At 49.0% G+C, this 14,819-nt stretch overlaps 1 protein-coding gene across 1 annotated transcript; it reads right to left on the bottom strand.

Moving 5' to 3' along the window:
- Positions 1-2,438: 2,438 nt before the first annotated feature.
- On the bottom strand, positions 2,439-14,450 carry LRRC40 (leucine rich repeat containing 40). Its single transcript, XM_062497490.1, has 15 exons — positions 14,294-14,450; positions 13,334-13,515; positions 13,012-13,085; positions 12,167-12,296; positions 11,667-11,790; positions 11,278-11,420; positions 10,572-10,744; positions 9,722-9,812; positions 7,611-7,656; positions 6,730-6,838; positions 6,101-6,208; positions 4,990-5,100; positions 4,161-4,238; positions 3,802-3,987; positions 2,439-3,187 (listed from the first exon to the last, which is right to left on the bottom strand). The coding sequence occupies exons 1-15, from the start codon at positions 14,448-14,450 to the stop codon at positions 3,082-3,084; spliced, it is 1,818 nt and encodes a 605-aa protein (XP_062353474.1). The 3' UTR covers positions 2,439-3,081.
- Positions 14,451-14,819: the final 369 nt, after the last annotated feature.

Below are 14,819 nucleotides of genomic sequence, written 5' to 3'. Positions count from 1 at the left end.
AGCCCTGAACAGCTGCCCAGAGCTGTGGGGCTTCCCCCTCTGGAGACATCCCAACCCACCTGGACACGTTCCCCGCTCCAGGCTGGACTGGGCGACGTCCAGAGGTCCCTGCTGTGATCCTGTGAACTGGTGGGATGTCACGGTTAGAATTTCCAAAGGGGACTGGGGATGCTGTGTGCAGCTGGAGCTCCCTGCCCTGCCCCGTCCCTCCCCATCCCTTTGGCTGTTCTGGCAGGCAGGGCAGATCCATCCCGTGCCCGTACAACTTTCTGGGCAGCAGTTTGGACAGGACACGGATCCAGGGATCCACGGGGAGCTGGCCTGGCCCCGGAGCCACGGGCAGGCACAGCTGTGGTGGCACCACCACCCAATCCCAAAAAAGCACCATGGAATTTCAAACCAAAAAAAAAAAAAAAAAAAAAAAAACAAAAAAAAAAAAACAACCCCCCAAAAAAAGGATTTTTGCCAATCCTCTCCAGCTGATTTAGTGGGAGTGACTGACTGACACCATGGCACGGGTCAGGATTCCTGGGATCCTGGGCACTCCTGGCACAGCCCCGTGGCACAAGGGGTGGCACTGGGGCCTTTCTGTGTCCCCTCCCCGGGCAGGGCACCCGCTCATCACTTCGGTTTTCTACCTGTGAGTACTGTATCCAGTTCAGAACCAACAGCTTCCTTTAGTAAAGATTTTACCATTTTATAAAAGACATGTTTAATTATGATGGAGATGGCTGTATTGTAATTAATATTTTGAGATAATTGTGATTTTGAGCTTAAATTATATACAGAAATGGTCATTTTTGTATGTGTTCAAAGATTGCTATATTCCAGATGACTGTACTTTTCAGTTGAATTCCCGTATCCATGTAAATAAAGCTGAATGAGGAAATATTTACTACTTTATTAACATAGATTGTGAATGTACTTCATGTTTTTTGCAGTATAAAGACTTACTGAACTTGAAAGCTGCTTCATTTTATGTGCAAAAAGGTACTTCAAAAATTCTATTTTAAATCTATTGATTGAGTGCAATCAGCTCCTGTCCCTTGGCACATGCAGGTTGTCCCCTCCCCGTGCCCTGGAGGGCCTGGCCCGTGCATTTTGGGGTTTGCTGCATTTTGCAGATGCTTCTGTGCAGAGAGAGCCCAGGGACTGAACCGATGCTGTGCAGTGCACCAGAGCCATTTTCGGCTTTGCTGTACCCACCTTTTTCAGTATTTCCAAAAAAAAAAAGTGTTTTGAATAACATTAAAAGGTCTCTTTATTGTATAAATAATAAAAACGTCACCTTATTGTAAGGCTTTCGGATGTTGGTTTTTTTTTTACCCCCTGGGAGGCCTGGAAAATTGGGCAACTCCCAACTGGGACTCCCCTCCTGGTCCAGGTGCAGACACTGGGAATATGGAATGGAAATATGGAATATGAAATATGGAAAGGCAGCAATGGAAATGGGGAAGGAAACTCAGGTTTGGTGGCTTTTGGATGTGTGGAAGGGCAAATGTAAGGAAGGATAAAGGCAGGGAAGAAATGGATGAAAGGAAAAATGCAGGAAGGACAAAATGTATGGAAACAAAAAGGGGCAGGGGGTGAGGGCAGCAGCAGTTCCATCATCCAAGGAGCTGCACAAGTGTCCTTCAGGTGTCCCCTGCTGTCACTGCACGCAGGCACTGCCACCCACTTCCCACAGCCCAGATCCTCCCTTCCCATTCCCACTGCCCCAAACCCCTTTTCCACACAGGTCAGTGCCTCCCATTTTCCTTCCCAGAGGTTCTGGTCCCCTCCTTGGGGACAACAGGGAGATGCAGCTGGGCCTGACCCCCCTGAGCCATCCCTGCTCCAGCTGGAAGGGAATTCCCACACCTGGAGAGCTGAGGGAGAGCTCAGAGCATTTTATTTCATCTGGACACACTGAAAAGCTGGGAAATTTAATATAGAACTGTATTAAGTCTTGCTGTGCTACAGAACCTCCAGGGCTGTGTCCATGAGAGACTCTGAGGGGCTGGAACATGTTCAGGGAAGGGAGCTGGGAAAGCACTGGAGAATTCCTGAGGGAGCTGGAAAAGGGCTGGAGAATCCCTGAGGGAGCTGGGAAAGGGCTCAGCCTGGAGAAAAGGGAGATCAGGGGGACCTTGTGGCTCTGCACAAGTCCCTGACAGGAGGGGACAGCCAGGGGGATTTGGGATCTGCTCTCAGGGAATAGGGACAGGAGGAGAGGGAATGTCCCCAGGCTGAGCCAGGGGAGGCTCAGGGTAGAATTTCCCCATGAAATGGGATTTTCAGACACTGGAAGGTGCTGGAGGCCCACCCACAGCACTGTTACCATTAAAGGCAGCACCTGCAGGATATTTGGAAGAGTTCTGAATAAGAGAAGTGCTCAGTGTTCCATCCACAAAGCTCAATTACAGCTTGAAGGACCCAAAGCAGACATCCAAGGGGAACATTTATTGTCTGGGTGCAGCACCAGCCCCATCCTCACTCAGGTGAGCCCTGCACACACCTGGGGCACCTCTCACCTCTCACAGCTCAAACACTCCACCACACTCACAGCAGGGGCAGCTCTGGTGAAACGAGGTAAAACAGGGATACAAAAACCACAGTGTTGTCTCTGCCTTTGGCCTCAGTGCTTGATGGTGCCAACTCTCCAAAGCTGCAGGAAAACACCGTGGCTGAAGGCAGCTTTCCCTGCTGTCCTGTATTACAAACAGTGTAAACAGTGAAATCCCTGCTGGAACATGCAGAGGGCAGGGAATGTTTCACACCTGGGTTCTTAACACTGCAGCAAAGGCTCGAGGCCACACAGACACCCAGCCAGGAGCAGAGGGATGGAGGCAGTGGAGCCCAGGGGTGCTGGGGGGACAGGGGACACCTGGCTGCTCCTGTGGGGCTGGAATGTGGCTCTGCAGGGATTGCAGCAGTGCAGATGTGCCCTTGGCCAGGCCAGGCTTGGGAGGGAGGCCCAGGGCTCAGGAAGGATGCCCAGGGCTCAGGAGGGATCCCAGAGATCAGGAAGGAGGCCCAGGGCTCAGGAGGGATCCCAGAGATCAGGAGGGATGCCCAGGGCTCAGGAGGGATGCCCAGGGCTCAGGAGGGAATTCGGCTCCTCAGGTATTCCAGCACAGCAGCCGTGCCCTTGGCCAGCACCGCAGCTCGGGGCGTGCGGAACGGGTTCCCCTCCAGCAGCAGGCTCCTGCAAACAGGGATTCATTACTGGGATCAAAACTCCTTGTACCCACACATTCATCCACTGCACACAGATTTCTGAGGCCTTTGAAATTCCTGGGTAATTCCTCTTCTGTCCTGCTAAAGGAGTTTGGGTTTCTGCTTCCCTCGCTCTCAGCAGCTGAATTTTAATTTATGCTGAGAAATGAGTGGGGGTGTAGCACACACCCCACTCCTTCAGCAGGAGCAAGAAGAGAACTTCTAGAATACAGAAGCAGAATTCCAGAGTGGCTCAGGCTGGGAGGGAGCAGCTGGTCCAACCTCCCTGCTCAATGGGTGGTGCACCAGCAGTGTGACTGAGAGCACAGGAAATGTCACGCCCAAGGCTCCAGCATGAGCTTCACACAACCCACAGACCCTCAACACCAGCTCTGAATGATGGAACAACTCCCACAGTTCTCTGCAGTGCTGAGATTATTTTTTTAATTTTAAGCAAGAGATGATGGAAAAAACTGCCCTGTTCTACAGATGGTCAGAGAGACCCTTTTCAGGCAAACCCAGCACCCTGCCACTGGGTGCTTTTTCCTCTGGCAAACATTCCCTGAAGAACTCAGATAGAAAATGTGTTTCTAACCCACACACCTGAGGTTCTCACAGTTGCCCAGCTCTGGGGGCACCTGGAGGAGGTCGTTGTTCTGCAGATCCAGAGTTCCCAGCTTGTCCAAACCCTTCAGCTGCACGGGGTCAATGGATCCCACCTGGTTGTTACTGAGCAGGATGGTCTCCAGGGCTGGGAGGTGATACAGGACACTGGGAAACACCTTAAATCTTCAGGAAGAGAAAGGAGGAGTAGTCAGAAACAGGGCATTCAAAAGAGGAGCATTCAAGGGAGCTCCCAGCTCATCGAAGTGACTCCTTGTTCTCACATCACAGAAAATTGTGTCAAATTCAGCCCAGCTCTTTTTATTATTGTATTTTAAAAAATCTAAAGAATTGCTCACCTATTAAAAGCAAGATTTATTGTGTGCAGCTTTTTCAGTGCCTCCATTTCCTCAGGCAAGGCTGTCAGAACATTGTTCCTGTTACCAAAGAAAGACAAACAAGCACTAAACTTAGTCAGGGGCTTGGCTGAGAATTCCCAGATCAGCTACAAAATCTGGGGCCACTTCACTGCCTCATGACAGGGGCAAGAGCATGCCAGGGATTCCCATTTCTGCTAGGAGGACACTCAAAGCCTGTCCTCTAAAAGATTCCCAAGTACTCCCAAGCACCCACCAACTGCACAAACCTGCCTGGAAATTGAGCTCCTTGTTTCCAGAGGAAAACTTATCCAAGTGCCCAGACCCTGGTGCCCAAGTGAATCACTCAGGTCACTCTAAAGCTCCCCAAAATCCATGGGTTGAGCTCATCCTGATCTAAACAATGCCAGCATGTCTCAGGAATCAGAGAAGGCAAAGTGGCAACATCTCTTGCCTCTCTTTCCAGCAATGCAACAAAATCTGCACCTTCCCTGTCCTAATTCCCAGGATTTTGTGGTATGGTTTTCTTTTGAAGGTGGTGGGAGTGTTTTGAAATAGAAACAGCTCAGAACCCTTCTCTGACTGAAGCAGGATCTCTCCTCCAGCAAGTCTCAGAACTGCTCCATCTCTTCGTGTGTCTTCTTTAAGCCAGGCCCAAATTTAGGCCACATCCTATTCCAGCTCTGCCACGGAGGAATTTTGGGAGTGAGAGATGATTTCAGTGCTGCCATCCCACTGGAACAGATGGCTGCTTTAGGGAGGCAGGGAAAAAAGTTCCCAGGCAAGGAAGTGCAAAAAAACCATCACCAACCTGAGATCCAAATGTGTCAATTTTTGGAGCAGGCACAGCTCTGAGGAAATGGAGGAGATTTTGTTGAAGCCCAGGCTGACATCACAAACTGAGTCCTTCAGATCCACAAGCCTGAAGCACAAAAGGAAAATGCTCTCATCATGGCTGCTTTGTAAGTTATTTAAAAACCTGGTTTATTCCACAAATCAAGGACACGTTGTGTTTTTTTCTGAAGGGATTTTAGGGAGATCATGGGATGTCACCTGAGAGAGCTGCTGCTCCTCCAGCCTCACATGTGGGGTAAGGCAAAGCTCAAATCAGTTATCTACAGTTATCAGATTGCATTTTCTCCCACAAATACTGCTGCCAAAGCCTTCTCAGTAATGCAGTCAGGAGCTATTTCAGAGACCACGGCACAGGTGACATCACTGCCACCTCCTGCCCTGGAGATGTTTTAACACAGACTTTACCCACATTCTTCTGCAGCCAAAAAACCTGGAAAAAAGTCCTATTTTTCCCCATCTTTTGTTTCTGGTCCCTTGTTGTGCTGTTAAAAACTCTGGGAGTACCTGCTGCTCCATGTGGAAGGTTATTTATTGTACTAACACGCTTTGCTGTAAAAGTTTTAACAGCTCCAAAAGCTCCCTGTTGAAGCCCTCAAACAGAATGTCTGAAACAAAAGGCAATTAAATGAGAAAACACTCCTGTCTGCACTGGCACGGAGCTCACTGCACACTCCCCCACACCTATCCCAGGGAATCCAGCAGCCTCACACAGTGACAAAGCACGGGATGCACAAGCAGCAGCTCCCAAAACTGAGTCTCCAGAAGCCTTTTTGTCCCTCTGGGATTGCACCTCTCCAAGCTGTCTGTGCCAGAGTGTCTGCTCAGCACACTTAGGAATAAATTCAGCTGTCAAAAACCAGTGTGGATGATCTTTTGGGGCTCCCAGAGACACAGCAACCTTCCTGCTGACACAGAGGGGTTATTTGTTGCCAGCAGTGCCGGGGAAAGTTTCTCCTTGGCTGTGGCTGGCCCCAGCGGCTGATGCCTCCTCCCGCTGGGATTTGTGTGCACAAACAGCTCAGGAATGCTGAAAACAAAGGCAGGGGGGCAAATCCCAGTTTGGATACCTTGGGGGGATCTCCCTGAGCTGGTTCTTGCTGAAGTTCACGGTGGCCACAGGATTGGAGCCCACGGCATCGAACACAACCTCGGGGATCTCAGCAGCCTGCTTGTCACTGGGGAGGGAGTGACACCAATTAACCACGAATTAACAGAGCATTTCCCCCTCCTTTTAGAGAAGATAATGAGCAGAACACAGCTAACAGCTGCAGAAAGCTCCCAGCACTGCCCCGTGTCCACAATGTCACCCAACTGGATTATTTTTTTTTCCCTTTCCCAACCCCTCCAGGCTCATTTAAGGAAAAACTGAGCAGACACTCCTCTCCTACGAGATGTTCTGGAACTTAGTGAAAATCATAAAGAGTTTCAAAGGCACTAAAAGCACCTGCTGGGGTTCAGCCTTCAAGGAGTTACTACAGGAAATTCGATAATGGAAAAAAAAAAAAAAAAAGAAAAAAAGCAACAATCAAACCCCACACTCCAAATCTGCACATTCCCAAGAACAGGAATTAGAGGGGGAAATGCAGGATTTGTGGACAGCTTTGTGGATAATGAAGGTGGGAAATAAAAACCCACAAGCATCAAACAGGATAAAAGTGTTCTTACAACTTCAGAAATGGGTAATATTCCCAAATACCTGTATTCCAGTAATTTCAGCGTGGTTATGGCGTGGATGTTGACCTTGGACTGGCTAGGAAGAGTCATGGCTGTCACAGGAGGTTCTTCATTGGGGCCAGGGGCATCATCTGGGGACACCAGAGGGGTGCAGGGACACAGCTGAGCTGCTCTAAGTGACCCCAGGCAGATTCCACCACCTCCCTCTAATCCTGCCCTGCTCTGGTTCAACTCAAGATTCAGATTATTTCTGAATAATTTCTAATTATCTGATTCAACCATCAGATTCAGATTATTTCAATCATTTCCTGATAAAGGTGGTTTTTGGTTTTTTGGGTTTTTTTTTACCATCTTGGATTCAGGGGTTCTTTTAGGGTGAAGGAGAGAGAAGGGTTGACCTGGATTTTGTGAAGAAGGGGGGGGGAGCACTGGAGATGTGCTGTGAAGCTCTGTTCCATGGGGTAGGGAGCTGGAAACTACAAAAAACAGGGAATTCTGACTGGAAATTATCACCTAGAACAGCTTTATCCACACCAGCACATCTGACCACAATTTCAGTTAAAGCATTAATATTTACAAACCCTCCTCTATGAAGTGCCTTCTGATTACTCCCCACAATCCACATGAAAAAACTCCTGCACGCCTGAGATGGGAATTCCCATCCAGCTGAGCAGGGTGAGTCTGGTTTTGTAAAGGATAATCCTCAATTAAAAATGTTTATTATTCAGTCTTAGCTACTAAGAAAAGAAACAGAAATATCACAGCAAGCTGTTGAGTAAAGGAAATTATTACTGCAGGATAACTGGGGGGACCTGGATTTAAACAACCATCCTCCTCAAGTTCTAATTTACTTTAATTTCTTAGAATATTCTCCTTAAAAGGAAGGGGAAGAAAGCAACATACCTTGGATTTTGCTTCTCAGATATTTCAGCAGCTCCTGGGTGCCTTTCTTTAAAAAAGAAACAAACCCCAAGTCATTCAGCAGTGTTTGTGCAGCTAGGGGGACAATGCCAGCACACAGGGGCAGCCCACAGCACTCCTGACTAAAAACCCCACTGAAAATCCCACAGCAGCTTGGGAACTTGTTTAGTTACCACTTATTTATTCCAGCTGAGTATTTCTGAATCACAGCCTCAGGCTCCGCTTTTGCAGCTCCTTATGTGAAGATTTTTGCCACTTCCAAGAGCAAGTAAAAAAGTTCCAATGAGCTTTTAATTTTCCTTTTAAAAAGCTCCAGCACAATTTGCTGCAGAGAACACATTTACAGCTTGTCACTGAGGCTGACTGCTCATTGTTCTGCTACCTTTTTTATGGCCCAAATCATAAATTCTGAGAAAATCAGGGCAAGTTGCAACATTTGCAGGGATTTTTAACAGCTCCAAAGATTTCCCTCAGTCTTCACACAGCAACTTCCAGTGGTCAGACACAGCTGCCACCTGCATAAACCTGTGAGCAGTGAAGCCCAATCTCCTCTGCACTGCTTGTTTTAGGGGAAAGGCAGGTTTGGGGTGTGGTTTTACAGATTTGGGGATGATTTTGCAGGTTTCAGAACCAAGGACTGACCTCTTGCTGGATGTCAATGAACATTTCTCATTCCAGCTCATACAGCCTGAGAGACTGGATGAACACAGAGGGATAAAGGGAATGGGGATGTTGGAAAGGAAGGAATTGTCCCAAGACAGGCAGGGAGAGTGGGGCTGTGCTGAGCATGGCAAGGGAAACCAAGCTGGGAAATTGTGAGGGAAAGGTGAAGGTCAAAGTGAAATCTTAGTAACAGACATGGGGAGGAAAACAGAGAACAAGGTAAAATTCCAGAGCCCAGTAATGGCAGGGGAGTTAAAAACAGACCAGGATTTCCTAGAAATCAACTGGAAATTCATCAAGAACCAGGAATGGGGGTGGGACTGGAATGAGAGGCTTGAGGAAGAGAAGGTGAGCTGGGCAGGGCTGGAGAAGAGAGGAAAAGAATCTGCTGCTCCTCTACACTCAGCCCTGTCCTTTATCTCAATATCCACCTGCTCCAAGCAGTGCCTGGGGAGCCCTAAAGCTCCTCCATCAATTGCTCCTCTAAATCAAGTGGAAAAAATCCAGCCAGGTAGAGAAAATTGCAGCCACATGAATTTACAGTGTTGGTGATGGATCCAGGCAGCACAAATAGAGCATGGCCTTTGCTCCAGGTGGGAAATCCAGCCCAGGAGTGACAACTGCAGCTGAAGCAGCAAATCCTCAGGAATCCAGGACCAGCAGAACTGCAGCAGTCCTGACTCAGACTCCTTTCCAGGAGCACTCTGGACAAGGGTTCATTAACTCAGTGCACACTCTGCTCCCTCAGCCAGGCACACGAGGGCTTCCCTCTCCTGACAGATGTTACAGATTGCATTGCAACACACACTTGTCAGTTCTGCTTATTTTTGGAGCATCCCAGCACTTTAGGAACATTGATTTTACAACCCTGGCAAAGGCACAGAAGTAGGAATGTACAGCACCACTGAGGAGCCTGCCAGGGAAAAAATAACAGGGAATTCTGCAGCAGGAGAGGTGCCCAGGCTCCAGCCTCCCTGCTGCCCTAAGGACTCCTTTTTTTGGGGAACAACTCACACTTTCCACTCTCCTTGGCTGCTCCAGCCTGGCCTTGGGCACTGCCAGGGATCCAGGGGCAGCCACAGCTGCTCTGGGCACCCTGTGCCAGGGCCTTTCACCCTCCCAGGGAACAATTCCTGCCCAGTATCCCATCCAGCCCTTCCCTCTGGCAGTGGGAAGCCATTGCCTGTGTCCTGTCCCTCCATCCCTTGGGAATTGTCTCTCTCCATGCTTCCTGCAGCTCCTTCAGGCCCTGCAAGGCCACACTGAGGTCACCCCAAAGCTTCTCCTGTCAAGGTGAACATTCCCAGTTCTCCCAGCAGAGCTGCTCAATCCCTCTGCTCATCCTGGTGCCTCCTCTGGACCCTCTCCAGCAGCTCCAGCTCCCTCCTGTGCAGATGTTTACACACAGACCCTCAAACCCCAGTGCTTACTTGCAGTAGGTCTCTCCGAATGGTTCTCAAAGGATTTCCCTCCAGTGCCAGGAATTTCAGCTGAGGGAGGTTCCCCAGGGTGTAAGGCAACCTGCAGAGAGGAAACAACTGCTAAAGAATGTGCAATGGTGCTCAGAGAGGATCCTGAAGCTCAGGTTCAAAGGAAAAGATGCAGGATCCCAAATAAATTTAAGTTGGAAAAGCTCTCTCCCAGACCTTCAAGTCCCTGCTGTGCCAAATCCCCACCTTGCCCCCAGCCCAGAGCACTTAGTGCCACCTCCAGCCCCTCCTTGGGTACCTCCAGAGATAGGCACTCCAAACCTCTCTGGGCAATTCCAATTCCTGACCATGCTTTCCATGGGGAAATTCCTGCTGGTGTCCACCCTGAGCCTGCCCTGAGGCCATTCATTCCCTCTGCTCCTGTCCCTGTTCCCTGGAGCAGATCCCAAATCCCCCCCAGCTCTCCCCTCCTGTCACAGAGTTGTGCAGAGCCAGAAATTCCCCCTGAGCCTCCTTTTCTCCATCTGAGCCCCTCCCCAGCTCCCTCAGGGATTCTCCAGGCCTTTCCCAGCTCCCTCAGCCTCTCCTGGTGCTCCAGCCCCTTCCCAGCTCCCTCAGCTGCTCCTCACAGCACTTCCAAGTCACAGCTAAGTCACAGGCAGAACACAGAACATTTCACAAGTCCCAGTTTGATCACAGCAATCCCACAACACACAGAGGGTTCCTTCCTTCCATGACTGAGTTATTCCTGAAGTGCCCTTCCCACAGAAGGGAAGGAAGGAGCTGCCACCACCCAGCCCAGCCCAGCCCAGCCCAGCCCAGCTCAGCCCAGCCCAGGTGCCACTATTACCTACTGATGTCATTGTTGGCCAGGTCCAGCCTCTCCAGCTTCTGCAGCAGTGTGATCTCCTCGGGCACTGCCTTGATCTTGTTGTCCCTGAGCTCCAGCACACACAGGGAGCTCAGCTGTTTCAGATTCTCTGCATTCAGCATTTCAATCTGATTCTCCCCAGCATGTAATTCCTACAGGAACAAAGAGCACCACAACTGTTGTAAAATTAGTTTATAACTTATCTCCTAAATCATGACATCAGCAGGCATCAGTATGATGATGTGGAGAATATGGACATCTTGATTCTCTTTCATCTACCCACAGAATACCTGGATATAACCTGGTTATGTTAAAAGGAAAAACAGTGTATTTATGCCATAGTTACAAAGAAAAAATTATAATGAACAAAGTAAATGTATCCAGAAGAACTTCCCAGAGATTAAAAAAGTAACTGTTGCAAACAATATTAGATACATCTTTCAGTCATTCCTCTCCTAAACACTTTTTGTTTTCCAATTTTGGAAAGTCCTGCAAACTCATCTTTCAAAAGGTTGAATAATGAGGGCAGTGAGAGAATGGGGATGCATTAAACAGAGTTCTAAACACAGAGCTGTCATCTGGATTTGATCACAGCACCTCGCCATAGCTTGTGTTTAAAGGCACTGTCATCATTTCAAAGTTTACAGCAAATGCATTTCCAGCAGAGCAGCCATCCCAAGCTCACCTTCAGTAACTTGCAGGAGGGAAACTCGGGCAAGGAACGCAGTTTGTTTTTCCTCAGGTAAAGCTGCTCCAGGGATGCCATGGTTGCTAATTTAGGTGGCACCGTTTCCAGGTAGTTTTTGGTACAATCCAGCTGCCTCAGACCTGTGGAAGTCAATGTCCAGTGACAATGAGAAAGAGGAGAAGATAAAAACACCTCTCCACAGCAGCATAATTATCCTGGGGTTTAATTTAAAATAAACACAACATTTCGCCAAACAGATTCTAGAAGCAATAACTCTGATTTTCTCGAGGAGAGAGTAACTCTTTAAGGATCTGTTTTAAAACCCTGCTAAACATAAGCACAGCACTGGCTGTTTGGCATTTAAACACCCAAGGAAAGTTATTTACTTTTCATGGCACTGAGGTCTGCAGGCAGCTCCTTGAGCTGGTTACAGGCCAGGTTGAGCCGCACCAAGTTCACCAGCAGAGCAAAACTGCTGGGGATGGCTGTGAGCTGGTTGTTGGACACATCCTGCAGGTTGAAACAGAGACAGAGAGAGATGAGAGGTGTCTGAAACATCCCAGGAGTGCTGCTAGTGCAAAGTTAATTAGTGGCAGAACAGTAAAATTAGATGGCTGACAACAGGCACAAGTGTGAGAGAAGAAACAACTCCCCCAGGACTGACAGATCACCGGGGATTTCAGCTTTCCCAAAATATGTCAGACCAAGAACAAACTAAAAACAAACCCCACCATGCACTAACTGATCTTAGAACAGCCACTGGAATATTCACCAAGTTCTGCCACTGAGGGATGGCAGAGGGAATCTGAGGGATTTTTAACCAGCAGTGGGAAAACACGGATAAATCCTTTCCAAAGAAAGAAATAAGTGTGGAATTGTGCTTTACCAGCTCCTCCAAGCTCAGGAGCTGCCCCAGCCCCTCGGGCAGCTGGCTCAGCTGGTTGTGCTGCAGCAGGAGGCTCCTCAGTCGGGGCAGCTGCAGCAGCTCCTCGGGAAGGCTCCTCAGTTGGTTGTGGCTGAAGTGGAAATTTGGAACACAAAGGGAAAGGAAAAGCACTCGGGAGTTTTTAGGAATGCAACTGCACACAGAACATTCGTGTCACACAGCCTGCCGGTGGGGACACTGCCACCTCTAAGGAAAACCTGCCTCCTAGGAACAATTACTTATCTATTTGCTCAAGGAGACTTTTAATCCTACTCTGAACAACATTCCAGGATTTTATTTTTTTAATCCTACTCTGAACAACATTCTTACAACATTCCAGGATGTTTTTGTTTATGTACTTCACACACAGAGTGGTGGCATAACCTCTCCTTGTGCACAAAATTACCCCAGTAAATAGAAAATTCTGAACCTTCCAGCACAAACAAGATCTGCACAGTTATTTACAATGTGCATTATTCACGACTGGAAATGTTTTATCCTCAGAACTGCCAGACTGAAGCAAATAAATGCAAAAAAATATTTTGTGTATGATTATTCCGAACACCACTGTTTGCACCTTCCAAGCAAATGTGACTTTGAATATCAGTGAAAACAATTCCAACAAACCCAAGGCCACCAGCTTTGATCCAAAACTGATAATATAATATACATAAAATATAATAGCACTCTATAGTGAGTAATCTGGAATTAATTTTTTGACAGAAGTGTTGATATCCTGCAATCTCTCACTCACACCTGAAAGTCACTGCAGCATTTCTCGTGCTTGTTCTGTGACATGGCCTTACCTGACATCAAGTTTTTGGAGATTTTCAAGTTGCCCTAAAGCAGAAGGAAGTGATGCCAGTTGATTGTCATGCACCTGGAAAAGACAGGTTTTAGAATTCAGTTACTCATTTGTACCTCAGAGGGCTTTTTCCAGGAATTCCTTCCCAGTCTTTCATCCATCCATCCATCCATCCATCCATCCATCCATCCATCCATCCATCCCTGCCCTCTGGCAGCAGCAAAGACACATTTCACAGTGCGTCCTGTGACACGAACACACCAGGGAAATGGAAAACAAAGATTCAGGACATCCTGAGAGCACCAAGGGATCCCTGTACTCACATCCAGCATGGTGAGGGCAGGCAGGAGCTGCACGTCCTCCGAGAGGCTCTGCAGTTTGTTGGAGGCCAGGATGAGCTTGGTCAGGTCCGTCTGCTCCCACCAGCGATCCGCAGCTCCGAAGGACAGGTTCTGCTGGGCTTCCTCCGGCGTGTCCAGGTTGATCCTCCACACGTGCTCGGGCACTGCAGCACAAACACAAGCGAGCTGAACCCCGCGGGTGTTTGCTCCAAGATTTCACTGCCCAAGTGCTGACAATGGGTATAAAATCACAGAGTGTGTTGGGAAGGGATCTGAATGATCGCCTACTTCCAGCCCTTCTGCCTTGGGGGATGCTATCTATAAGGATATATAAATATATATGGCTGCATGCAGGCATGTGCACATACATACATAAAAACACGCACATATACACAGGTACACATAGATACATATATGGATATATAAATATATACGGCTGCATGCAGGTATGTGCATGTGTGTGTACATATATAAAGACATGAACATACACACAGACACACACAGACACACATAGATAAATTAAAACTATAACTATAACTATATTATTACATATATATGGATGCATGGAGGCACATGCATGCGTGTGTACATATATAAAGACATGCACATATACACAGATACACATAGATACATATATATAAATATGTATAATAGTTACATATATATATGTATATACACACACACACGCACACATATATATATTTAAAATACACACATCCCTGTAGTTACTCTACTATAGTCTAGACTAGACTAGAACGGACTAGAGCCCATTGCGTTCTAGATGTATTTTTGCAGAGGTAAAAGGAAACATGCCACAACCAGCCTGCAGCGAGTCCACGGCGAGCAGACGGCGCTCCCCAGGAGCCACTCCCGCATCCCCCCTCCCCGGGGATCCCGCGAGCTCCCCGGCACCAGCAGCACCGGGTTGGGTTCCTCACCCACCGTGGGTGAGGCCGCGTCCCGCCAGGTTGAGCTGCCCGCTGCGCCGGGCCAGCCGCAGCAGCCCCTGCGGTACCGGCGGCTCCGGCTCGGCCGCCCGCCCGAACCGCGGCCCCGCGCCGCCAGCACCGCCCGCCCGCGCCCGCCGAGCCGCTGCCATCCCCGACACTGCCCCAGCGAGGCCGGGAACGAGCCGGGGCCGGTGCCTGAGCCGGGGCCGGGGCCGGGGCTGGAGCCGCCCGCCCGCCGTCCTTCACTCGCAGGCGGGGCCCTGAGGGCGGACCCGGCCCAGCCCCGGCGCCGCCATTTCCCGCCCAGCCGTGCCGAAATGGAGCCCCCCGGAAGGCGCTGAGGGTGCTCGGGATGCTGTTATCAGTGAGAAACAAAAAGTCTCGCTATTCGGCAAAATTGAGATTGGTTTATTTGATATAGACGGAGGAAGCAGCGCCGGGGAACGTGAGGGGTCACTGCCCACGAGCCTTGGTTTGCAGCCTCTTCTTACAGTATGGTCTCTCCTTGTAACCAATAA

Source organism: Cinclus cinclus, chromosome 8, assembly GCF_963662255.1.
Source record: "Cinclus cinclus chromosome 8, bCinCin1.1, whole genome shotgun sequence".
NCBI lineage: Eukaryota > Metazoa > Chordata > Aves > Passeriformes > Cinclidae > Cinclus > Cinclus cinclus.
The sequence above is the reverse complement of the archived record's forward strand: the minus strand, read 5'-3'. Positions and strand labels throughout refer to the sequence as shown.

Coding starts and splice junctions, on each gene's coding strand:
- LRRC40 (XM_062497490.1), bottom strand. CDS start 14,450: ATGGCAGCGGCTCGGCGGGCGCGGGCGGGCGGTGCTGGCGGCGCGGGG. Junction 9,813..10,571: donor GCCAACAATGACATCAGTAG/GTAATAGTGGCA, acceptor TCCTCTCTGCAG/GTTGCCTTACACCCTGGGGA. Junction 5,101..6,100: donor CTCAGGGAGATCCCCCCAAG/GTATCCAAACTG, acceptor TTTGTGCTTCAG/GCTTGTGGATCTGAAGGACT.